Below are 26,153 nucleotides of genomic sequence, written 5' to 3' on the forward strand. Positions count from 1 at the left end.
TAGTTTTTTTTTTTAATTACTTTTTTAGCCTTTTTGAATTTAGGAGTAAATTATGCTCTGCAAGTTTATTAGAAGTTGAAGTGCATTTTCCAACAGGAGTAATTTTGTGAGTAATGACCAATTTCCTAGAGAAGCCCACAAGTCTGTTTAACCCACTGCTTATTAAAAGTATGTGGGTGACATTCTAACGGCTCTGCAGAAGCCAGCCACCCAGAATGCCAGGGACGCCCTGCTGATACAGAGGTGGGGTCTTCACATCGTCACTCCCCTTTGTTAGCAGGCAGATGAGGTCCTGCCTCTGCTTCAAGAACCTGGAGTAGAGGGGCGCCTGGGTGGTGCAGTCGGTTAAGCGTCTGACTTCAGCCAGGTCACGATCTTGTGGTCCTTGAGTTCGAGCCCCGCGTCGGGCTCTGGGCTGATGGCTCAGAGCCTGGAGCCTCTTTCTGATTCTGTGTCTCCCTCTCTCTCTGTCCCTCCCCCGTTCATGCTCTGTCTCTCTGTCCCAAAAATAAATAAACTTTGAAAAAAAAAAATTTAAAAAAAAAGAACCTGGAGTAGATGTCCCAAAGACACAGAGATGAGAGATGAGGAAGCGGTGTGGCTAGTGGCTCTAGATGGGGTGGGGTGGGGGGGCTGCTAAAGGAGACCTGGGAGCTAGACAGCAGGTTAAGCATAAACAAAGAATAACCAGGAACTTAGGACCTGAGACCTGTTAAACACACTTCTTATTTCTAAACTCACTCCTGCAGTGTCTCTTTCTGTTCCACTGAAGATCCTCGAGATTGAACTACCTACTTTACTTCCTTTTCCATTGCCCTTAATTTGTTGCTTCTAACTAGGGTTTCCCTCCGTCTTGGGTTCATAAAATAGAACGGTCTCTCAATTTTCCTTCTCCCTTGGCTTTTGAGAAACTGTGAAGAATTTTATTTTAAGTGATTAAAAAAAACTGACTAGAAATAAAAATTGTCCTTATTATGCTTATCCTTCTGTCACCCCATCCACCACTGTCACCACCCTCCATGTTTACTTTTTTCTTTGCCCTTCCTTTCCCTTCCCCTCCCCTCCTTTACCCTCCCCTCTCCCCTCCCCTCCTCTCTTCTCCCTCCTTTCTCTCCTTTTTTCTCCTCTCCTCTCTTCTTCTTTTCTTTCAGTTTGATCTGCTGGAGACAGGTCTAGGAAGGAAGGAAGGAAGGAAGGAAGGAAGGAAGGAAGGAAGGAAAGAAAGAAAGAAAGAAAGAAAGAAAGAAAGAAAGAAAGAAAGAAAGAAAGAAGGAAAGAGAGAGGAAGGAAGTGAAGTAACCCAAGAAAATTTCCTTGAAATGAAGGCTATAAGTTTCCAGATTAAAAACCTAGTACAATGGATGAGACCTGAGCCAACAATCAGCAAAAGGCACAGCATTATGAATTTTCAGAACATTGTGGAAAAGTAGTTTCTTGTCAGAAAAAACAGGTTCAGTATGAAGGATAAAGGATCTGAATGCTTTTGACTTCTCAACAGAAAGAGAAGACAAGGGAGAGATGCTTCCATCGAGAAATGAGAGAAATGATTTCTCATCTAGAATTCTACACCCAGCTCAGGTATTGAGTGTAAGAGTAAACATTAGGGCTCAAAAGTTTTGCTCCCATATACCTTTCTCAGAACACTATTAAAGGATGCCTTCTACAAACAAAAGTGAGTAAACAAAGAGGGTGGAAGATCTGAGATACAGGAATCAGGGGACCTAACCCAAATAAGTGAAACCACTTCTAGAATGCTTAGGGCAGAGACACCCACGGCTGGTGATGGAACAGTTCAGAAGCCTCCAGAAGAGATTTTTGTAGCTTCTTTTTTTCCCTAAGTTTATTTATTTATTTTGAGAGAGAGAGAGCATGGGAAGGTCAGAGAGAGAGAATCCTGGGCAGGCTGTGCACTGACAGTGCAAAGCCCAATGTAGGGCTCAAAGTCATGAACCGTGAGATCATGACCTGAGCCAAAACCAAGAGTCAGACACTTAACCTATTGAGCCACCCAGGTACCCCCAGGAGAGATTTCTTTATGGAAATGAAATTAATAGGCTAATATATTTTCATATATTAAGAAGAGACTTTGTGGTAGAATTTGGAGTCAAATTAGAGGTAGGTAGATTAAGCAAATGAAAATATCATTAGCTACAGGGAAAAGGAAAAAAACTGTAGAAAAGGAAAAGTAACCTGAGTATACTACATGGCTTTGCTGTGAATATCATTCATCTAGTTACAATAATATCAGCACAGATAATTATGGAACCAAGATGATGATATAACTATGTTGGAGGATGGGGCCATGGGAACAGGTGTGGGAAAGGAATGTGAGATGGGAGGGGAGTACAGGTAAGGAGCTAAATTCTCAGAGGACAGTGGATAATTCCTAAAACTGAAATATCAGGACATGGTGATTTGAGAATGACATTCAACAATGAACCTCAACAGCAAAACAACCAGCTAACACAATGGAAAAATGGGTGCGTCTGCAGAATAGGAAAGTGGGTGAAAAGAAAGAAGGTCTAGGGGAGCAAAGATTTTAAAAGATGTTTTGGCCACTTAACTCTTTAGCCTATATGTATGTGTATGGATACAAAAATAAACATGAAAATTTGAAAAGGGAAACAAAAATTTTTGCCAGCAAGTTGTAATTAAGGGCCAGAGAATACTGTTTTTATTTCTTTGGGTGGGACCCAGGGCTCTTGCTATGATACAGTGTTAACTCGTGCCTGGGTGGCTCAGTTGGTTAAGTGTCTGACTCTTGATTTCAGCTCAAGTCATGATCTCATGGTTTGTGAGATTGAGCCCCGAGTTGGGCTCAGTGCTAACACCATGGAGTTGGCTTGAGATTCTCTCTTTCCCTCTCTCTGTGCCCCTCCCCCGCTCACACACACACACACGCTCTCGCTCTCAAAATAAATAAACCTAAAAAAAAAAAAAAAAACCTGCTCAAAGAAAGAAAGAAAACTGCTCTTACCCAAATCAGCATTTTGCTTTGGGACTGGGAAAGGTCTTTCCCACCATGGAGGGGCCCAGCTGTTTCACATTTAGAGTCATCCAGGGAATCCTCAGAGCTGGGGGGTTCTGTTATGCAGGGACGTTCCAATCTCCTTCTCTTCCCACATCACAATCAAATATCTATTCAAGTGAAATCTGGACTTACACGTCATCTTTCCCAGTTAGGCTGTGAGTATGTAAGGCATAATGCTTTATAGAGAGATATTAATAAATAAAATGTGTGCATGAAAAATGTATAACCTCACTTCATACAAAATTAGAGAAGGGGCATTGAGAGCAGAATTATCCATTTTTAATAGTAATAATGTTTCTGATAGTAATAATAATTGAATAAGGCCCTCCTGAGGACCTTCAACCTTCTAGAATGTTTCAGAAGCAGACTGGCACAAGAGCAGCCCTGGGCTGTAAATGATAGATGTGGCATTGCTGCCTTAATTGACCAGCATATGCCGTTGTCTCAGACCTGCGCCTTGTTCTCAAATCATGGACAAGAGAGCTATTCTTACCGTATTGATTTGGTGTAACTATATTTTTAAGCTCAAAATTAAATTAATTTTCTAGCAGCCATCTCGAGAAAGGCACCTCTTACTCTTCATGCATGACCTTTGGTTCGTTGTGGACCAGAAAACAGAGCTGAGCCAGGACTGCCATACAGGCTTATTGAGTTAGAGTCAGACTCACTGGGAACAAGGCAGCTAGCCCAGGGAGGCCGGTTTTGAGCACACTTGGTGATGCAGGAGGCAGGAAGCAGGAGACCTGACCCTGTTGTGTCTGAGGTTATTTATGAGCTTACAAAGGCTGTGTCTGCATTATTCAGGCTTTGACTACTTTTGCTTTTATCAAGCTTCTTTTGTTCAGATTGGTATCACTCCCTGGTACATTTCTAGAGCTGGCAGCACTCTTTCCCATCCTCATTTGTGTCTTTTCAGGTGGAACTTGGTCCTCAGTTTCTTAGGCAACCGTATCTGGCACTGGTGGACGGACTAACTGAAAATTTCCTTCCCTAACATCCATATCCCTGCCTTTCTCTCTTACTCTTCCCTCTCTTAGTTTTTGGCTAAGCCTGAGTAAGATCATTTGAAAGAAATTATTGTGGCCCCTCCATGCGATGGGATGGCATGCATCAATAAAATGGAAGGAACCATTGATACATGCAACAACATGGATACATCTCAAGGGCATTTTGCTAAGTGTAAAAGGCCAATGTCAAAAGGCCACATACGTGATTCTGTTTATATAGTGTTTTTGAAATGGCAGAATTATAAAAAAGGAGAAGAGATTAGTGGCTGCCAGAGAGAGTGAGTATAAACGGGGAGCACAAGAGAGGTCTCTGCAGTGATGGCACAGTTTTTGTATTCTGTGTGGTTCTAGTTACATGAACCGGCACGTGTGATAAAATGACACAGAATTCTACGCATACTTCATGGCAGTGTAAATCTTCTGGTTTTGACATTGTGCTCTAATTCCATGAGATGTCACCAGTGGGGAAACTGGGTGAGGGGTATACAAGATCTCTCCGTACTGTATCTTTACAGCTTTCTGTGAATTTATAATTATTTAAAAATAAACTGTTTTTTTTCTTACAAAGAGGAATGAGGTATTCATAACGAACAATATGGATGAATCTCAAGATAATTATGCAGAGTGTAAGAAACTAGTAAAAAAAAATAGTACAAAAGAAAAATATAGACAAAATGGACTACATCAAAACTAAATACTTTTATGCTGCAAACAATGCCATCAAGAAAATGAAAAGACAACCCACATGGTGTGAGAAAATACTTGTAAATCATATATCTGATAAAGGATTTGTATCCAAAATATATAATGAACACTTACAACTCAATAATAAAAAGACAAACAACCCAACTGAGAAACAGGCAAGATTTAAGTGGACATTTTCTTTAAAGAGCAGACAAGAATGACCAGTAACCATATGAAAAGATGCTCAGGTCATTAGCCATCAGGGAAATACACATGAAAACTACAATGAGATAGCAATTCTCACTCACTAGGATGGCAGTAATCAAAAAGACACATGGGGCACCTGGGTGGCTCAGTCACTTAAACGTTCAACTGTTGATTTCAGCTCAGGTCATGATCCTAGGGTCATGGGATCAAGCACCATGATGGGCCCCTGGAGGCTGCTTAAGATTCTCTTTCTCCTTTTGCCCCTCTCCCCCCCTCTCGTGTTCTCTCTTTCTAACAAAGCAAAACAAGACATTTGGAACTCTCATACACTGCTGTTGGAAATGGAACACAGTGCAGCAGGGAAAAGAGTTCCTCAAAATGTTAAACATAGTTACCAGGTAACCCAGCAATTCCACCCCTAGCTATATGCCCAAGAGAATTGAAAATATGTTCATGCAGAAACTTGTACATGAGTGTTCATAACAGCATTATTTATAATAGCCAAAAAGTGAATGACCTGGATGCCCATGAACTGATGAATGGATAAATGAAATGTGGCTTGTCAATATCCTTGAAGATTATTTATTCAACAATAAAAAGGAATGAAGTACCAATACATGTTGCAACATGGATGAACCTTGTAAACACTGTGTTAAATGAAAGGAACCAGCCACATAAGTTCATATCTTGTATGATTTAATTTATTTGAGAGGTCCAGAGTAGGCAAATCTATGCAAACAGAAAGCAGATTACTGGTTGTCTAGGGCTAGCGGATTGGGAGGGAAATGTGGAATGACTGATAATGGGTATGGCGTTTCTTTGGGAGGGGGATGAAAATATTCTAAACATAGATATAGTGATTGCACAACTCTGTAAATAACAGCCATTGAATTGTATTCTTTAAGTGGGTGTATTTTAGGGTTATGAATTATATCTAAATAAAATGTTTAAAAAGAGTATATATTGTATGATAACGTTTATAGAAAATTCTTGAGAATGCAAGCTAATTTATCGTGACAGAAAATATCAGCAATCATTTGGGAATGGGAAGGATTATAAAGGTCCATGACCCAACTTTTTGGGAAGTGATGGAAATGTTCACTAATTTGATTGTGGTGATGGTTTTATGGGTGTATACATACGTCAAAACTTATCAGATTGTATACTTTAAATGTCCAGTTTATTATATGTCAACAATAACTCAATTTTTTTAAAAAAGCAGAGCAAAAACATGTGTGAACTTCACAAATAAGTATTTATTAAGTTTTAAAAAATAATTTGACAGATACTTATCGGGTACTGGCATAGTGGTAGCTCCCGGGGATACAATAGCAAGAAAAAGATGGGTCCAGCCTTCAAGCAACCCATACAGGCACAAGGAAAGAAAGAAGCATATAGTTGCAAAATGGTTTATATACTATTTCCAGCTGTGTAGAAATATGCCTGGGGAGTCATGGTCACCTTCATGGGGAGGCTTCCTGGAAGTGGTGGCACTTGAGCTCAGCCTTCGAGGGCAAATGGGAGTTAGAGGTAGAAGGTGGGGTTTGGTGATGATGTAATGGTCCTCTTTCCTGACACCAATGTAGGGGGAGCAGTAGGAGCACATGGTATGTACTTGTTTCTCAGAGGAGACCTGATTTTATTCTCGCCATGTGAAAGCCGTGCTATTTTCCCCAGGAGCCGTATCACAGTGGATTATTATATTTACATGTACCTTAACAATAAGTGTGAAGCAAAGCTATAAAGAACATCCTTCATTGCGCTTGGCAGACTTGCTGTTATTTACTTGTTTGTGATGATGGATTCGGGGTCTGTCCTTGCACTACATTGTTGCCTGTGTGAAAGCCAAGACTAAATGTTTCATTCACCATCCTGTCCTCGGCAGGTAGCGTAGTACTTGGCACAAGAGGAGCTTGAAGAAGATTACTTGCCAGTAAGTTAGGAATTGGGCTGATACAGAATAACATATTTGACTGGTGGCCTTAGGCATGGCTCAAACTTTTTGAGGTTCTTCTGCAAAGGTCAGGACAGTCTGCCCTAGGTGGGGGGCAGCTCTGGCCATTGGCCTGCTCTGGACAAGTTGAGCATTCTTGGGTCCTGGTTCAAGGACCACTCATGTGTTGTCTCTTGTCTTCCTGCTTCAGCACTTCTCTATGCCACCATCTTTGGGAACGTGACGACCATTTTCCAGCAGATGTACGCCAACACCAACCGGTACCATGAGATGCTCAACAGCGTTCGAGACTTCCTGAAGCTCTACCAGGTGCCAAAGGGCTTGAGTGAGCGAGTCATGGATTATATCGTGTCTACCTGGTCCATGTCCAGAGGCATCGACACAGAGAAGGTAAGGAGGGTGACAAGCTCAGGTAGGCCCTGTGTGTTGGCTTTTCCAGAGAGACCTGAGGCACTCCTAGAGCAGTGGTTCTCTAACCTGGCTGTGCATCAGAATTCATTTGGGTAGTTTGGGGTTCCCACATCCTACCTCCAGAGGTTTTGATAGCTTCCAGCTCAGCTTTGCTCAAAGACCAGCAATTAAGAGATTCGGAGCCTTTATTTAAGAAACTAGAAAGACAGCATGTATCTCTTAGATAAGAGAGGAACTGGAAGTCTAACTTATATGATGATAAGACTCAGGGCCATGCAGAGTGAGGTAATCGTTGTGACTACTTTTCCTTTAGCCTCGGGCTACGAGATGGCACAGCACTGCCACTGATTCTGTCTTTATTCAAATTTTTGATATTTTGTTCATCGTGGATTTTTTTTGCATGAATTCTGATTTTTTGAGATATTGTATTAAATTATAATTTATCTTGATTACTGAGTTTTTAGCTCGAGACTGTTGCCTCACTGCAGTCTCAGCTCTGATGAGAATCCGGTGATTCGTGGTCATTAAAAACAGATTCCCAGCCTCTATCCCAGATGTATGAAATCAGAATTTGGTGGAGGGGAAGGTTTGAGGAGAAATCTGCATCTTTAACAAGTGCCCAGGTGATCCTATTCATCAGATGAGTCTGGGGAATACTTACGAAGGGCTTGCGCCTTAGTCGTCGTTGGCTTGAGCAGAACATCAGACATCTCTCTAAGGCTAAGGTATCTGTTTTCCTATCTGGAAAATGGAAACAGCAGTAAATCCCTATTTTTCTCTACGAGTTGCATGATTCTAGATGTATTTCAATAAAGTGAAGAAAATTTCGTGGCTGGGAAGAATACAGAAAAGGTACGGTGGGTTTCTATTCATTTAGGAATTATCTCCTGTGTATATTTTCTATAAGCAAAAATGTAATCCTATGTCCATTTTTCTCTGCTTCTCAGTGTTTTCAACCACACTTCTCTTTTTACTGCCAATCTCTAAGGGCTTGGGGAATTCTGATTCCTTTCATTGTTAGAATAAGAAAAACAAGTATAATGCTGTTGCAGAAATAAAACACATTCAAAGCCAAATTCAACTGGCTTTGGATCAGCTATCCTTGCTTCTGCTCTTCCTCCGTTAGAATAGTTAGTTGAGAGTTGACCGTTTGAAAGGAAACCTTGAACTCAATTGAACAGATTCCAACTTAAAAGGAATGATCGTTCGGTTTTGTTGAAGATCTGCCATAATCACAACAGCAACATAATAAGCATACCACCATAGCACCAGCTACCATGCCTTGAACACACATTAAGAACAGATACTTAATGGGGCGCCCGGGTAGTTCAGTTAGTTAAGCATTCGACTCTTTTTATTTGTTTGTTTTTATTATCTTTTTTAACATTTATTCATTTTTGAGAGACAGGGCATGAGCAGGGGAGGGGCAGAGAGAGAGGGAGACAGAATCTGAAGCAGACTCCAGGCTCTCAGCTGGCAGCACAGAGCCTGACGTGGGGCTCAAACCTACGAACCATGAGATCATAACCTGAGCCTAAGTCGGATGACTAAGCATCCGACTTTTGATCTCAGGTCAGGCCTTGATCTCAGGGTCATGAGTTTAAGCCCCATGTTGGGCTCTGTGCTGGGAGGGAATCCTACCTTTAAGAAAAAAAAAAAAAAAAGAGGGGTGCCTGGGTGGCTCAGTCACTTAAGTGTCCAACTTCAGCTCAGGTCACGATCTCACAGCTTGTGAGTTCGAGCCCTGCATCAGGCTCTGTGCTGACAGCTCAGAGCCTGGAGCCTGCTTCGGATTCTGTCTCTCTCTCTGCCCCTCCCCCACTCATGCTCTGTCTGTCTGTCTCTCAAAAATAAATAAACATTAAAAAAACAAACAAACAAGTATTTACCACGGTTTCCATGTGCCTGGCCCTGCATTCATGCGTCAGTTATGCTCTACAGCAACTCTGGGAGGGACCTACTGTTATTTCTACCCAAGAGATGAGGACACAGAGGCCCAATTAGTCTTGTTAACTGCCTCTGGTCGTAGAGTTAACAATGGCAAAGTCAGAATTTGAATCCAATTTTTGTCTGACTTGGAAGCTTTTCCTACTATTACTTTTTTTTTTTTTTTTTTTTTAATTTAAAACTGTACTGGAGGGAAGAAGGATAAGAAGATGAGTCCAGATGGAGTTGCCCTCATTTCTCACCTAGGCAGAGAATCAGCCGGGCGGGTCTTAGTCTCTGGCTTTGCCAACCACCTGCCCTAACTGCGCCTGTTGTTTTTGCCTCATTCAACGAGGCACGTAGGTTCTGTGGGTGCCTGGCAGCTGATGGAGCAGAAAGGAACTTTGATCTCTCAGCCCTGGGGCTCCTTTCCCAGGGGCCAGGATGGCTTTGTAAATCTGGTTGTCTGGAAGGAAGCCCTTCCCCACCCGACTGCAGGGCTGGGCTGGGTGGCTACCCATGGGAGATGGCGCCTAGTCAGCATTTGCCCTGCCCCTCCCTGCCACCTCCCTTTCCTGGCAGGCTTTGGGATTTGCAGCAGGTCCTGCTCTAGGTGAAGAGGGAATACTGTGGCAACTCACTGCAGAGCCCAGCCTGGCCTGGGTACCCCCTCTTCCTGGCGGGGGCTTTTGGTGGACGACTGTTGGGGAGGGGTCCAGTCTTGTCCCTGGACTGTCCCTGGTTCCCCTCCCCTCCGTCCTGAGTCAGAATGGTCAGTGATGACCACAGAAGTCTAGGGGTATGTGGGGGTGGGGGGTGGGAGGGTGGCAGTGCTGGGCTCCTCTAGTTTGATCAGTAATTAGCTGGTGACCGTGAACATGTCGCCTGTCCCTCTGAGCTTCAGTTTCCATGTCTGTAACGCATGAAACTAGATGCCTTTTAATACTAAGGCCAACCTCTAAGGCCCCTTTGGCTATGACCTTCTGGACTTCAGAGGCTCTCTCAGGCTGACCTGTTGTTCTGCTGTGGTAACAAAATCAGAAACGCGAGCTCACATGCACTGAGCACTTGTGTGTGTCAGGCATTGTACCGGGACTTTCCACACACCAGCTCGTGGAATCTTCAGAATTCCTTACTCAGGTTCAAAAATGAAGACTTGGGAAAAGAAGCTAAGTATTGCTTCAAGTTCACACAGATAGTAAATGTTAAAGTCAGGAATTGAATCCACGTCTACCTGACCTTAAAGTCTGTTCTCTCAACCATGTATCTGTCCTGTCCAGCCTGGGGAGGTCCCATGAGCCTCCGTGGTGACATTTCCCATTGGCCTTTGAGGCCCTCAGGAACCAGCAGGGATGGTGTGTCCTAAGGACCAAACAGAAAGGAAGGTGCCCAGGAAGGGGTCTCCAGCTGAGAAGCATTCAGCTCAGAGAGGAGTATTTAGGACCCCTCTAACCTGTCCAGTGTAGAACCAACAGAAGAATGATGGAGATATCTGATGGCCACGACTGTCCGGATTTCTCTACTCCTGGGCTCCCTCTCCTCCTCACACGTGCTTTCCAGTGGCTCCGGGAGCAGTCCTCATGAATTAAACATTGTCTCCATTCCAAGGCCTCTTTCACTTGCAGCCTCTGCCAGCAAAGCCCAGCCCAGGGGAAACCAAATATTTACAGGTGAAGTCACCTGGAGAATAAATCTTGGCTTTGAACTCCCGAGCACAGTTTTGACATGACATGCAAGTGTTCTTCACTCCCTGGTGTTCTGCTTGGGGAAAAGAGGATCCAAATTAAATCTGCATTTAACAGGAGTCTTGTTTTTAATGAGCCTCAAGGAGGGAAATACTTAGCAAGCGTTCATTCTAAGCCTTGGCAGTCTGAATTTTCCTCTGCCTCAGTCTGTGCTCTGTCCCTGTCTCAGAGATCCTGCTTACTTTCTCAGCATCCAGCCACCCAAGAGCAAGAAGGAAGAGGTGCACAGAGCATGTATGGAGTCCCTTCCTGGGTCCTGCACTATCCCTGGGGAAATGTACCAGTAGATGTAATTTCATTTCATCCTCACAAGCCAATATGCATTTTATGGGAGAAACTGAAGGGTAGAGCAGTTAGGTCACTTGGAGGGGAAGGAGCTGGGATTTCAACTGTTTGACCTCCTCTGTCCACTGCCTCACTTCCATGCAGAATGCAGGGGCACCTGACAGGATGGGGTATGAGCAAAATTGCCATGGGCATGGTGAGACTTGGACAGAGTTTTGAAGGAGGCTGAGAAATTTCCAGATTCCAAGGGGAGCGCCAGCCACAGAGGCACATGGGTGCAGAGAAAGCAGGGAAGCAGGGAGGGGTGCAGGTACCCCAAGGGAATGTCTTCACTGAACGTGTTTGATTTTATGCCCCCAGCTTTGTTCACTAGGCTAGGATGGGAGAAAGGATTATTTTAAGAACACTCCTAAAGAAAAGGAAAAAAGAAAAAAAGAGAGAACACTCCTAAATTTTTCTGGAAAAGTCCATTTGAAGGCATCCTATTGTGTTACTTAATGCTTGCTATGTAAGGGGCCATGCAGTGGTTACTTACAAAATTTGGTCCAGGGAACTATTTCTCCCCCTAGAAAAGGCTGAAAATTTTTCCTTTCTCAAAAGAGAAGACCCATATGACCTCTTATAGTTCCCCTTTTGTCTTGACTTTATAGATACTAAGAGTCAAATTTCAAGTGCATTTAGTTTGGGCAGCTATGCGATATAAGGAGTGGTTAGTATCTAAACTAGGCTGTGGACTCAGACTACCTAGTTAGAGAGCCCAGCTCTGCCATTTTCCAACTATGTAACTTTGGGGAGATTATTTATCTCCCCTGTGCCTCAGTTTCCTTGTCTGTATGATGATATAATACTTGCACTCACATCATAGGGTTATGTGAGGATTAAATTAGCTACTAAGTGCATGTAACACTTAAAAATGTAACATCGTTGCTGGATTTTACTTATTTGGTTATTATTTGTCTCTTCTCACCAGGTGGTAAGTTACACAAGGGCAAGGATTTTTGTCTGTATTGTTCACCACTACATCCTCAGAGCCTAGAATGATTCTTGGCATATAATAAGTGCTCAATAAATAAGTATGAAACAAATGAGTGACTTTAAAGCACTTAGCAATGCCTGGCACACATTAAGTGCTCACTGATTATTACTTTATTTCTCTAAGCCACACCCATATTCAGTCCGGTAGTGTCAGTTCTGTCTCCAAAATACATTCTGGGGGCGCCTGGGTGGCTCGGTCAGTTAAGCGTCCGACTTCGGCTCAGATCATGATCTCACGGTCCGTGGGTTTGAGCCCCATGTCGGGCTCTGTGCTGACTGCTCAGAGCCTGGAGCCTGTTTCAGATTCTGTGTCTCCCTCTCTCTCTCCGCCCCTCCCCTGTTCATGCTCTGTCTCTCTCTGTCTCAAAAATAAATGTTAAAACAAATTAAAAAAAAATACATTCTGAATTAGACCACTGCTCACTGGCTTCCCAGCTAGCACCCCAGTTTGGGTCTCCTCACTTCTCACCAGGATGCTTGCAGCAGTGGCCTAACAATTCCATAACTCCATCCTTGCCACCCCTTGGTCAGGGCCCTCTATCTCCATCTTAAAATATAGTTCCATCTTGTCACTCCCCGCGTGTCATAATAATCCTCCAGTGTGTCCCCACCACACTCAGAATTAAATCAAAGGCTTTTCATAATCTAAAGTCTCTTCATGCACACTTGGCATTCTCCTGAAATCTCATCTCCTACCAGTTGCCTCCCTTTCACATTTTCACATCTTTCACATCGGTTATTGCTTGGGTCCCCTCACAGCCTTTGCCTTTCTGCTGAAATGTTCTCTTTCAAATGGTTCCCTCTGACATATGTTGCAGGTATCAGCTTAAATGCCCCCTCCTCAGAGAAGCCTTCCCCAAATATGGATCTAAAGAGTCCCATATAGGGGTGCCTGGGTGGCTCAGTCAGTTAAGTATCTGACTTTGGCTCAGGTCATGATCTCGCGGTCTATGAGTTCGAGCCCTGTGTCGGGCTCTGTGCTGACAGCTCAGAGCCTGGAGCCTGCTTTGGATTCTGTTTCTCCCTCTCTCTCTGCCCCTCTCCCACTCACACTCTGTCTCTCTCTCTCAAAAGTAAACATTAAAAAATGTTTTTAAATAAAATTAAATTAAAAAAAAAAAAGAGAGAGAGAGAGAGTCCCATGTACTCCTAGCCCTGACTCTCCAGCCCTTCTGAGCATTTAGCACGGATTTTTGTGGTCACTGCTTATCTCTCCCACAAGAATGTAAGCTCCATGAGCATAGGGACTGTGGCTGTCCTGTCCACCAGTGCATTGAAGAGGGCAGTCTAGCCCGGTGGGGGTTACTTCCGCCCCTGGAGTCCTGAGAGGCAATGGGATGGAGACCACAGTGAGGACCCTGACTCTGTTTGTTCCTGTGCCCGGCCAGGTTCTGCAGATCTGCCCCAAGGACATGAGAGCTGACATCTGCGTGCACCTGAATCGCAAGGTGTTCAAGGAGCACCCAGCTTTCCGGTTGGCCAGTGATGGCTGCCTGCGGGCACTGGCCATGGAGTTTCAGACAGTGCACTGCGCCCCAGGGGACCTTATCTACCATGCAGGAGAGAGTGTTGACAGCCTCTGCTTCGTGGTCTCCGGCTCCCTGGAGGTGATCCAGGATGATGAGGTGGTGGCTATTCTAGGTAAGTGTGTTGCTTTTGCTGGACATATACCTCTGGTGCCCAGGGTGGGCTTAAGCTACCGGAAAGCTCAGTGCCACTGCTACCTTCAACCAGGGAGAGATTGCTCCTCAGAGCAAGGTCAGTTGGCTAGCGTCTATCCTACAAACAAATATTTCAGTGCCTGTTTTGTGCCAGCTGCTGTCTTAGGCACTTGGAGTATTTCAATGACAAAAATGGGTTTTGTCTTCAAGGGGCTTCCAGGCTACTAGAGGAGATGCACAAATGAGCAGATACCTGCATACAGTGCAAGAGGTACCCAACTCAGTGTTCCAGTGTCAGTAAGACTTTCTGGAAGAAATGATACCTAAGCTGAAACCTAAAGACTGGAGAGGAGAAGGGGCAAAGGAGTGTCCTAAGCAGAGGGGAAAACTCATGCTGTATTGAGAGAGAGAGAGAGAGCATCCCTGTTGAGAGAGAGCATGATTCATTTGTAGAATCGCCAGTGTTTCCCCTTCAGCGTGGCTGGAGCACACAAAACAAGAAGGGCCACAGGGAGAGATGAGGCCGGGAGGGAGCTAAGCCCTGGGCAGATCATGGCAGGCTCTGGAAGCCACGTTAAGGGACTTGGGCTTTATTTCAGGGAGCCAGCGAAGGGGTTTAAAGCAGGAGAGAGGCACAGTTGTATTTGAACTGTAGAAAGATGGCTGTCATTGCTGCTTGGGGAGTGACTGAAGGGGGATGGCTGGGGCAGCAAGATGAGGTTGGAGACATGCTATCCAGGGGCAGGTTGATGGGGCCCTGAACTGACGTAGTGGAGGGCACGTGCAGAGAAGCAAATGGAGTTGACTCATTTAAGAAGTAGAATCAACAGATGGTGGGTTTGCTGTGGGGGGAGAGGGAAGAGTGGATGGGGACTGCGGGATTTCTCACTTGGGTGACAAGGAAGCCTGTGTGCCACCCACTGTACTAGGGGATGTGGGAGGAGGAATGGGGTCATAGGGCGACATGTTGGTATTTTGGCATTTTGAGCATCAGTGGCCTTTGAAGGATTCATCTGATTGCCTGAGGTAGCTACACAACAGCTCTTTACTGGGGACATGTCCACCTCTCTAAAGGGACAAGCCATCATAGTAATAGCCATCATTTACTGTCATCTAGTCTGTGCAAGCATTTTACATATGTATTCTCATTTTAGCCTTATGGTAACCCTACGAAGTGATTTTATTATACCCATTTTTAAAACATGTTTATTTATTTGAGAGAGAAAATCCGAAGCAGGCTCCACTCTGTCAGCGCACAGCCAAACTAGGGACTCGATCCCACGAACTGTGAGATCACGACCTGAGCTAGATCAAGAATCAGACGCTTAACCAACTGAGCCCCCAAGGCGCCCCATTATCCCCATTTTGTAGATGAGCCAGTGAAAACTCAGAGAGGTTAGGGAACTTTCCCAAGGCCTCACAGTGGATGAGGTCTATGGAGACAGCATCCTGGAGTCCCTCTGAGCCCCAAACCTGTACTCTGATCCATTTGGCAATACTGTAATCCTCACAATAATTTATGTAGATTGCCAGGTACTGCTAGGAATTGTGGACATCTTTAATCCTTTACATATGATTTCTTAGGAAACTGAGGCAGGGAGAGGTTAGGTTACATGGATGTTAGACGTGAGATTCAAACTAAGAATACAAACTAAGTATCTAAGAATATATATATATGGCTCAAACTTTGTTCCTGCTTGATTTTGGAATACATGATATGCAGCCTTCCTCTTGCTCCTCTGGCCGCAAGCCAACTTGCCCTCTTGATTACATTCTGCTCAGGTTAACCCAAGGATGATTTATATTCCTTCAGCATGAGATGGCAGATGGTCAGAGGGAGACTGGGATAGAGACTGGGTGTGGGGTGAAAGTTGTAACTGGTTTTTTTTTGCTAAAATAAAGGTCTGGATTCCTGCTCTGCAGACAGGGTTATTCTGTTCCTTGCCTTCCTCATCCACAGAAAGCTGAGATTTTATTGTGTATAGGAACAGAACACACAAAGGGTAGGGCCACTGCTTCGGGGAGTGCAGCAGGGAGAGGCCATTTATCCCTTCTTTTAATACTCATCTGTGTCCTGGATAGAGAGGACTTTCTATTGGAAATCACTGTTGAGATATTCACCTGGCTGAGAAGAAGAGTAGTGGCTAGTGAGCTCTCCTTTGAGTAGTAATTGGAATTGAATTTGAATTTGAATTGATCCTTCAGTTAAGGGCATCTTTCACTGATCCCCCTCAGTGAGAACTCACCATATGCCTTTCCAAGGAGTCTATGCTGGTGACCAGCACCATCCCCCTTTCATCCTCCTAAGCAGAGCATCCTTAATGAGCTCAAACAGCTGCATATTCGGAGTTGGGGTTGGACACTGAGGCATGGAGATAAGACAAGATCTACCGGAGGGTTGAGGAAGACAAATGACTACTTCCCTGCTGGGTCTCATTTCTCCTCAGCCGGGGATTCTTGTAGGGAAGCAAACCAGGCCTTGCTCCACTGTTGACTTACTTGGTCAGTTGACAGCTTCTCCAAATTCAGCCCTCTGTCTCTGGCCCTCTGGACATCCTGCCTGCTTCAGTTAGCAATGTGGACAGGACCTCTGCAATAACCCAGCAGCTTCAGATTCAGAGTGGTTGTTGCCCTGAAGCTGTCCAGACTAGAAGAAGCTTCTTCTTTGTGTCCCCAGGAGCCAGATTAGATCCAAAAAGTAGGTCCAAACTTGACATCCTAAAAAAAGCCTGTAATATTTCAAGTGGCTCTTATTCTAATACAAGGGCATGAGACAAGTCCTTTGAACTTACTTGACCTCAGGGCCAAGAGTGATTTGCTCCCTGGAAACTTAAGTTCAGAGTTTTGTTGTTATTGTTGTTTTTTCCCAATTAGGATATCTTTTGCTCAATTTACTGAACTTGATTTTTTCTTGCAAAGGGGGTTCAGGTGACAAATGGTTACTAGAACCAGATCTTGATTGCCTTTGGATGCATTTTAGTGCAATCCAACCACAATTTATTGAACACCTACTACTTACCAGGCACTGTCATAGAATTGGGGTTATCAGTGGACCACACATTAGCCCAGCCTTCAAGGAGCTTCTATAAATGCAGGAGACTGACATTATTGAAAAGGCAACAGTCACGCTGCTTGATAAGTGTTACCACTTCTAAAGGATCACTGGACAAGTAATTATTGCGCAGGTACCGTATCTAGTGCTCCCACAAGGAAAAGAAATAGCCAGGAATCCTTAGTTATCATGAAGCGGAAGCCTTTAGAAAAAGCCCAAAGCTCCTCTGTCTCATTCAGTTGTCTCTACTGTCTTGTTATCAGTTCACTCATTTGCATGCTGTTAATTTGTTTCTTCCTTCCAGCTCTAATATTCTCTGTTTAATTTTAGCATGAGAATGAGGAAAAGGGTCAGTATCCCTGAGTATGTTTAGTATGTGCTAAATACAGAACCCTAGAAGAGTTTTCTAGAAGAGTGTTCATCAGACTTTCTTGATTCATCTCACCATATGAAATGGTGTATTGTGTCGTCAGCGAACACACACACACACACACACACACATACACACAGTTATACATCAAGCTCAGTGCTTACTCTTGCTGCATGAGATGCAACCTGGTGTTTTCTATTAGATTCCATTCTCTTTCATTTAAAAGGAAATTGACGTCGTGACTCACTGAATTGCTTTCTTAACTGACTCCAAAGCCTGCAGTTTAAAAACACAAACGTAGACAATAGCTCTTGTGGATTGAAAGGCTTGCCGTCCCCTGTGGGCAGAGAATATACTGGATAATGTCTTAGAATCTCCTTTTCCTCCGATGTTCTCTGCCTTACGTTTGAGAGGACACCTTCCCACTCTTCTCTCAGAATTCTCTTGGAAATCATAAATGTGTTCTCAAATTTACTTTCTTCATTCTCTGAAATAAATTCAAGCTTTTCACATGTACATTTTATTCATTATATTTTTAAAGTAATTTTCATCTCATTTTTCATAGATATCAGAATAGAAAGGTATAGGTAACCATTTTGCCCCAGCCCAAGCAGTGGAAATGCCCAAGCACCTGCAGGGAAGTTGTTATCTCCGATCCGTGTTACTTGACCAAAGGAGATGAGTCATAGACTTTCATCAGGGCTCTGCTTGAGTGTGATCCATCTCCCTGTGTTTCCATCTTAAAATGCAGTGTTTAAATGATTTTGTTTCACTGTGATTTAGTGTCCCTACAGTAACTTCTATGGGTTTTGCATTTTAATACTTAATTTGTATTTTAACCATGGATCATCTCGTGTCTCTTCTTTTTGTTTTGGTTTGGTGGTTTTTCATTCTCCTGGGCAAGACAGAATCTCTTTGGCCAGACTGCACTGAGTTGGGGAGAGAACCCTGGAACTGGAGATTTAGCTATAGTCCTGGTTCTGCACTAATTCCCTGCAGGAGTTCTGCCACTAATTGATAAAGTCTCCAAGGCCTCCTGTGCTTCTCCTATTCCCATCACACTGCATCAATTGCATGTTTACTCATTTGTCCTTCTTGTGAGCTGATATCCTTTGATGTCATATCTGTAGCTTGGCTCAGCATATGGAAGGTACCAAGGGCTGTTTGTGGAATTGAATTGAATTGAGTTGAGTTGAGTTGAATTGAACTGAACTGAAAGGCAGTTAGAGAGTGGGATGTGAAGGGTCCCATGGTCCAGAATAAGGGTCTGGATTTTATCTTGTGGGGTTGAAGCACTCAGAAAGAGTTTCCGTAAAGATTTGGGTTCCACAAATACAGAGGCATGGAGGTTAGCTAGGACACTTGGCCGAGAAACGATGAGGGCCTACGTATGGTGGTAGAAGGGAGATGTGGAGAAGAGCCAGAGCCCAGAGGTATTAGGGAAGGGATGGCCTCTGGGCTGTGGGAGGTGGTGGGAGGGAATCGGTTCTGGCACTGCATGGACAGGCAGCAGAGCCAGAGGAGGATGAAAGATGAAGGGTTTATTTCACTGAGTTTATAGTACCTTTTAGAATAGATCTAGGCATGGCTCTCAACTAGTAGAAACTCTTTTCGACTTCTGGATGGGTCAGAGCCTGCTCAAGGAAGGGGAGCAGCCATGAGGAAGATTGACAGGCTGTGGCTTATCAGACACTCTGAGTTAACTTGCTACTTGCGGTCCTGTCACTATTGAACTAGGATTTACATGTAGATTCTCCTTAAATGTGCACATAAAGTTGTAAATGCTTTTTCATGATGCAATCTTTTTTTTTTTTTAATGAACACCCCCTTCTCATGATTCCTAGTTTAGAAGACACTCATCTTTGCTTAGTTTCTTTGTGTCCACTGACCTTGGTTGACTATTAATGTGGCATGTTAGCAACTATCACAGCATAACGGGGTGTTAGTCTCTTTGCAAGATGGGTGGTGTAGAGAAAATCCTTGTCTTGGTTGAATGTTCTGTTCTACTTGGGGAGACAAATGCATGATTAGTGACAGTAACACAGGTACATATTCATGGAGGAGGCAGGAGTTGACTAGGCTTGAAAGGACTAGTAGGAGTGTTTGTAGGCTGTGGCTTGAAGTGGGAAGAGTAGCATAAGTCTAGAGAGTCACTGGAGGTGGGGATATATGTAGGCACATTCAGGGACCAGTGTGAAGAGAGGAGAATGAGGAGAATTTACATGTGGCCAGTGGTTCTCAACTTTAGTGAACACAAGACTCAGCTGGAACTCTGGTGCTCAGTGAAGATTCCCTGTCTCCTCCCCAGCTCTAGGATGGAGTCTTGGAATCTGCATTGTTCACAAGCCCTCTCTCCTCTGGGTGGTTCCATTGCATGTGGTTAGAAGACCTGTACCATGAGAAACATAGCTTTAGGCAGTCACTGCTTGATGTTTTTGGTAGAATGTGATCAGAGGATGACATTGTAGAAAGTAGTAAGGCAGGGAAGCACATGGCAGGGGCTTTTATTACATTAGCCTAAAGCATATGAAATTGCCAATGTTGAACTATTTTTGACCTGCCAAAATGGTAGAATAAACATCTTATGATCTGTATTCAAGGGGAGGAGGGCCCAATTTAGGATGATGGTTCTGTGAAGGTGGAGTCAGGATTTGGACATATGAGGTAGAACATTCTAGATGGAAAGAATGGCGTGAGTTGAGGCCTCAGGAAGTGGAGAGTATATTTTATAACCACAGGACCAGCATTGGAGTGGGAGCTGAGAGCCCTGAGGGGCAGCAGTGGGACATGGGGCTGGAGAGGCAGATCAGAGTGGACATTTCTAAATCTCAGTGGGGAATAACTGAAGGCAATAGGTAAAGTATGACACCATTGGAGCTGTGATTTGTACAGATTAATGAACTAGACAAAGAGATAGGGAGGGCATTGGGTGACTGTGGCTTATAAGTAGAGATGAGAGGTGTTAAGGTATGGGCAATAGAAACTGAGTCAAAAGTAAGGTTGCCAAATCAAATACCAGACATCCAATCAAACTTGGATTTTATATAGATGAGTAATTTTTTGTGTATTTCTCAAACATTGAATGGGATGTACTTATACTAAAAAATTATCCATTTATCTGCAATTCAGACTTTAATAGGGTGTCTTGTGTTTTTATTTTGCTAAATCTAGCAACCTTTGATGGGAAGGACAGATTGATGAGACATTCTGGAAGGAAGAGTCTGAAAGGTTGTATAGAATAGGATGCAGGGAACAGCCAGAGGGAGGTGAGGGAGGGGATTCTGACAGTGAGTGGGGAGAAGAAAGCACCGGAACAGAGGAGATTAAGTCAGGAGGAAGACACAAGAAAGGTGATGTGCTTGGTTTTGATTTGTCCCATTTAAAGACCAACTGGAGTATTCAACAGCTATTCGGAAAGGTGGGTCTGAAACCAGGAAAAGAAGCCAGGGCTCTAGACAGAGATTTAGGGTTCAGGGGAAGGAATAGGAAATAGGAAAAATAAACAAAAGAGACAGGAAAAATAAACTAAAATAAACAAAAGAGAGCATTTTTTAATGTTTATTTATTTTTAAGGAAGAGAGAGAGACAGAGTGTGAACGGGAGAGGGGCAGAGAGAGAGGGAGACACAGAATCCGAAGCAGGCTCCAGGCTCCGAGCTGTCAGCACAGAGCCCGATGTGGGGCTCGAACTTATGAACTGTGAGATCATGACCCGAGGTGAAGTCAGATGCTCAACTGACTGAGCCACCCAGGTGCCCTGAGAGCATTTTTATAAATGACCAAGTATAGCAGAGCATTTTAAAAGAAATGGGAGTGTAGCTATTCAAAATGTTCACAAGGAATTTTAAGTGGTATTAGAAATCCTTATGATAAGCAAAGTAAGTAAAATATAATTTTTAAATGCAATATGATCTCAGCTATGTGGGGGAAAACATTTGTAGATAAAAGCCCACAAACATCTCTACTCACATGTCATAGTTGATGTCTTTAGTCTGTGAGGCTATAAGAGATTTTCATTTTCTGCATATATGTATGTGTCTTTCAAGTCTTCTTTTTAAAATTTGTTTTAACATTCATTTTTGAGACAGCATGAGTCGGGGAGGGGCAGAGAGAGAGGGTGACACAGAATTCGAAGCAGGCTCCAGGCTCTGAGCTGTCAGCACAGAGCCCGACGTGGGGCTTGAACTCAGAATGGCAAGATCATGACCTGAGCCGAAGCTGGACTCTCAACCAACCGAGCCACCCAGGCGCCCCTCTTTCAAGTCTTCTTTAAAAGAGCATATGCTACTTTCAAAATTGGGGAAAATTTTTTTTTTAAATTTAAGGTAGATCTTGAGAAAGCATTATTCCATATATCCTTTTGGCTATTAGGATGCAATTTGAAAGAATAAAACTTTTTTTCAGAAAGAAGTCTTGACAGCATTTCTTCCATTATTTACTGATCCGGTCAGAGAAAAAATGACATTTATCTAGTGGGTACTACCCAACCCCTCCCCCAAACGCTTCTTGAAAAGGAGGATGACTAGACATTGAAGACAGAGTGGCTATCTAATAAGGATTTTAAAAAAAGAACAACAGCTTCATGTAAAACCCTCGTTATTTTAGAGATGGAGGGGCTAAATCCTTCATGGAGATGCTTCCTGGGATGCTTGTGAGCTGGAGGGGATGGGGGGAGGCCCCCCAGTTCCTGTGCTACCATCTCTGCAGTGCATTGCTCCACACCACCCTGGGGACCTGGTGTAGGGGCCGGGTGAATATTACAACCGCACACCATATAATAATGTCTTTTGCTCATGCTCAGCACAAGGGGAGGAGGCTACACTGAAGTGTCTCTCTAAACACTCCAACCAAGCATTAATATTCATATAGCTGTTCTATCAGCCGAAGCAATTATATTAAATCCACACTCCCAGCAAGAAGCTATCGTATGAATAATCTAGAACTTCAGAAATGCAAAACATTTGTGTCAGGTAATGCACACATTACTTGATTGAGACAGGGTGGGGGTGGGTACCAGGTTCTACTTCCTAATTCTGTTTTTATTTAAGCAACTTCAAAAATTGGTTTGCCTTCTCTGAAGACACTGGTAGTTAGGAGAGTTAATAGATCTTTCTAAAGGAAATTCTTATAACTTTAGTGTCCAGACAGAGGGGACTGGTTAAATTTTAAAAAATATGGTAAATCAAGGCTGTTGTTATGATGATGGTATAAATAGTTTTATCAGCATGCAAAATGTCTTAAATATAATGTTAAGTGGAGGAAAAACAGAGTGTGTAACTGTATGTGCAGTAACCTCAACTACATAAAAATGCATTTGTAAACAGAAGGAAGATGCAAAGTGTACCAAAATGTTCATCAAAGTTTTCTAGGTGGTGGCCTTAAGAGCCAATATTTTCTGTTTTTCAGTACATTTCAGTCAGCTGCTGCAGTGCACATATAGTCTTTTATAAACAAGAAGGGGGAAAAAATCGAGTCAATTTGCAATTCTTATCTGTAGTGATCTTGGAAAATTATCACCTGCCTCCAGTGAAAGATTTGTGATCTGTTTACTTAGTAGAGAGACGTTCAGCTAATTTAATTTTATCTAATTGCAGTTGTGGAGAATATAAGGAGAGTGTCATGATGTTTCCAAGCCATTGCTTTAATTTAACCAGTTGTGAGTGAGCCCCGTTCAAACAGAGATGCCAGCATCGTTTGCTCATGTTTAGTATAGTCTCCACAAGGAAGGCTGGTGACCCACATTTGAGTGAAATTTTAATTCCTTTAAGCAGAGCCTTTGTACGATGGAGTAATTTCTAACGTTCATTATCTTTACATCTTCATTTTAAATTCGCCTATAAATTTTTCAGCTTAGCATTAAGCTGGATCAGAGTGAATTACGGGACTATTTCTGAACAGGTCAACAAATTCCTTCTTGAGCTGGGCTGACAATATAGCTACCCGAGGACACCTGAGTTCTTGCACTCAGGCTGAGGACCAATCTCCTCCTCAAAGCCTCCATCCTAAGACAGTCTGAGTCTTTTACACCCTGGCCCACTTTACCATGTTCCACTCAGACCCGTCTTTTCACTGATGTGTTGATTTATTCATTCCATAAACATGCCAGGTGTAGTCTAGGGATTGAAGATAGAATGGTGAACCAGACAGATACACCTGGGATAGAGCTAATGGTCTTATCACAGAGACAGACAAGTAAATATGTAGTTTTATAATATAGTATGCCAAGAGTTGTAATAGGAGTAAGAACAGGAGTCTACGGAAGCTTATAAAACAGGCATCTAATCTAGCCTGGCCAAGAGAAATCAAGGAAGCTTCCCAGCAGAGATGGTATCTGAGCTGAGATTTGTATGAGGGACTGAATTCTACCACATGGAGCAGTGGTGGTGGGGTTTGGGATAGGGGATTAAAGAGAAAGTCTTCGAGGCAGAGGGGATGGCATCTTCAAAGCCTTAAAAGCAGAAGAGTGACATTTGTGTTTAGAAAGGTTATCCTGGATCCTGTGGATAGAGGGCAGGAAGACCACCAAGGACAATGCTAAGAGATGAGAGTAGCTTGAAGACTTAATGTCAGTAGAAAGGAAGTAGACAAATTTAGGAGGTATTTGATGGATAAAATTATCAGAGCTTGGTCCTTTATTGGATTCAGAGAAGAGCAAAAGGGTTAAGTCCAGAATGACTCGGACAATTTTGTTGTCTGAATGGGGAACACTGGAGGGTGGGCAGGCTTACCTGGGAGTGGGACCAATTCCATTTGGGGATTTGCGGGTTTGAAGTAAGTGAATGAGTCCATTGTGAGATTCTAGACTCAGAAGAGAGACCTAGGCTTGAGGTATGAACGTGAGGACCATCATGATCCAGGTGACAGTTAAAGCTGGGGAAGACTGAGAAAAACCCAAGGAGAAATAGGAGGGTAAGAAGCAGTGAGGTCTAGGTTTGTGGGTTCAAGCCCTGCATTGGGCTCTTCACTGGTGGTGCAGATTCTCTCTCTCCTTCTCATAACCCTGCGTGCTCATGCTCTTCTCTCTCCCTCTCTAAATAAATAAATAACATTAAAAAAAAAGAAGCAACGAGGTCTAGAGCAGAGCCCCAAGGAATGCTAGTTTATCTGGGACATGTAGAGGAACCTGCGATGGATGGCCAACAGGGGAGGGTGGGATATCACAAAAGACAGGGAGAGAGGGAAGGAACATTTTCAACTGCTACAGAACCAAATTTCACTGACTGGAAGATGCTATGGATTGTAAGACATGCCAATATTTTATGGCCCACTAGGACATAATGCTGGCAATTAAATGGTGATATGTCATTGATTATAAGACACAGTCTGATTTCAAACATAAAAAATGCTAGACAACTTAAATATATACTAGAATCCAAGAACTAGAATACGTTGAGGATTAAAATACATCTGTTAGATGTATCAGGAAAAGAGCTATTATTGACTATGGCGCGAGTATCATTAGCGGGGTTTGGGGTCAGAAGCAAGATTAGAGTAGCTTGAGGAATGGAGAGAGATGGCTGTTAGTTCCAGGATGCTTCATAAATTGCAAAGATCTTCCAGAGTTCTGAACCAAGAGAGACACAGCAAGTAAGATAGACACCAGTCCAAGTATCACTTTTTTTTTCCTGATTAAGCTAATATCAGAGAATATGCTTTGTATCTGTGTCCAAAAAGGCTTCCCAATAGTACGCCCCAGAATTAGGCCTACCCTGGTGCTGATCAGCACAAGCCTACCCCCATGAGGGTCTGCCTGGCAAATCTCACGGCCTGGAGGCACAGAGAAGGCAGGCAGATCTTGAAGAGACCGACGGGCTACCCACGTGCATATTCTCCTTCCAAACCCATCACTCAGAGGAGGAGAAGAGAGAGGCCAAGAGTGGGATGCATCTGGAGTTGCCTTTATGGAAGGAGGAGTGTAGAGATGGTATAAATAACATTATCAAGAAATTGAGCCATAAAAGACAGGAAAACATAGCCCAGACCAGCTAACTGCATTTCCAGCCATCCAGCTTCCCATTTAGAAAAATTGCCCATCTCATTCCTGTGTCTCAATTCTCTTGCCTCACTGTAGAAGGCCAGATCCTTTCTCATTTTTCTCCATGAGATCTCCATGGTCTTGTCTAAGATAACCTCCGACATATGTTGGGATTATGTTTTTTTAATGTAATTATTTTATTTTATTTTATTTTATTTTATTTTATTTATTTATTTATTTATTTATTTATTTATTTATTTATTTATTTATTTATTTAAATGCAAGTTAGTTAACATATCATGTAATAATGGTTTCAGGAGCAGAATTTAGTGATTCATCACCTACAAATAACACCCAGTGCTCATCCCAGCAAGTACCTTCCTTAATGCCTATCACCCATCTAGCCCATCCCCCTACCCACCTCCCATCCAGCAACCCTCAGTTTATTCTCTGTATTTAAGAATTTCTTATGGTTTGCTTCCTTCTCTGTTTTTATATTATTTTTCCTTCACGTCCCCTATGTTTATCTGTTGTTTCTTAAATGCCACATATGAGTGAGATCTTCTATTTGTCTTTCTCTGACTGACTTGTTTCACTTAGCATACTATATTCTAGTTCCATCCATGTTGTTGCAAATGGCAAGATTTTGTTCTTTTTAAAAAATGTTTATTTTTGGGAGAGAGAGTGCACAAGCATGCATGCATGTGTGTGTGAGTGGGGGAGGGGAAAAGGGAGAGAACAGAGGACCCAAAGCAGGCTCCATGCTGACAGCAGTGAGCCCTGTGCGAGGCTTGAACTCACGAACTGTGAG

At 43.2% G+C, this 26,153-nt stretch overlaps 1 protein-coding gene across 6 annotated transcripts in view; it reads left to right on the top strand.

Annotated features, from left to right (window-relative positions):
* Positions 1-26,153, top strand: part of KCNH1 (potassium voltage-gated channel subfamily H member 1) — a 466,004-nt gene that overhangs the window by 342,381 nt on the left and 97,470 nt on the right. For all 6 annotated transcript variants that reach the window (XM_045048780.1, XM_045048781.1, XM_023248008.2 and 3 more), the window contains 2 exons: positions 7,074-7,273; positions 13,674-13,926. In XM_045048780.1, the coding sequence (XP_044904715.1) occupies positions 7,074-7,273; positions 13,674-13,926 (453 nt within the window). The remainder of the gene's footprint in view (positions 1-7,073; positions 7,274-13,673; positions 13,927-26,153) is intronic.

Source organism: Felis catus, chromosome F1, assembly GCF_018350175.1.
Source record: "Felis catus isolate Fca126 chromosome F1, F.catus_Fca126_mat1.0, whole genome shotgun sequence".
NCBI classification, from domain to species: domain Eukaryota; kingdom Metazoa; phylum Chordata; class Mammalia; order Carnivora; family Felidae; genus Felis; species Felis catus.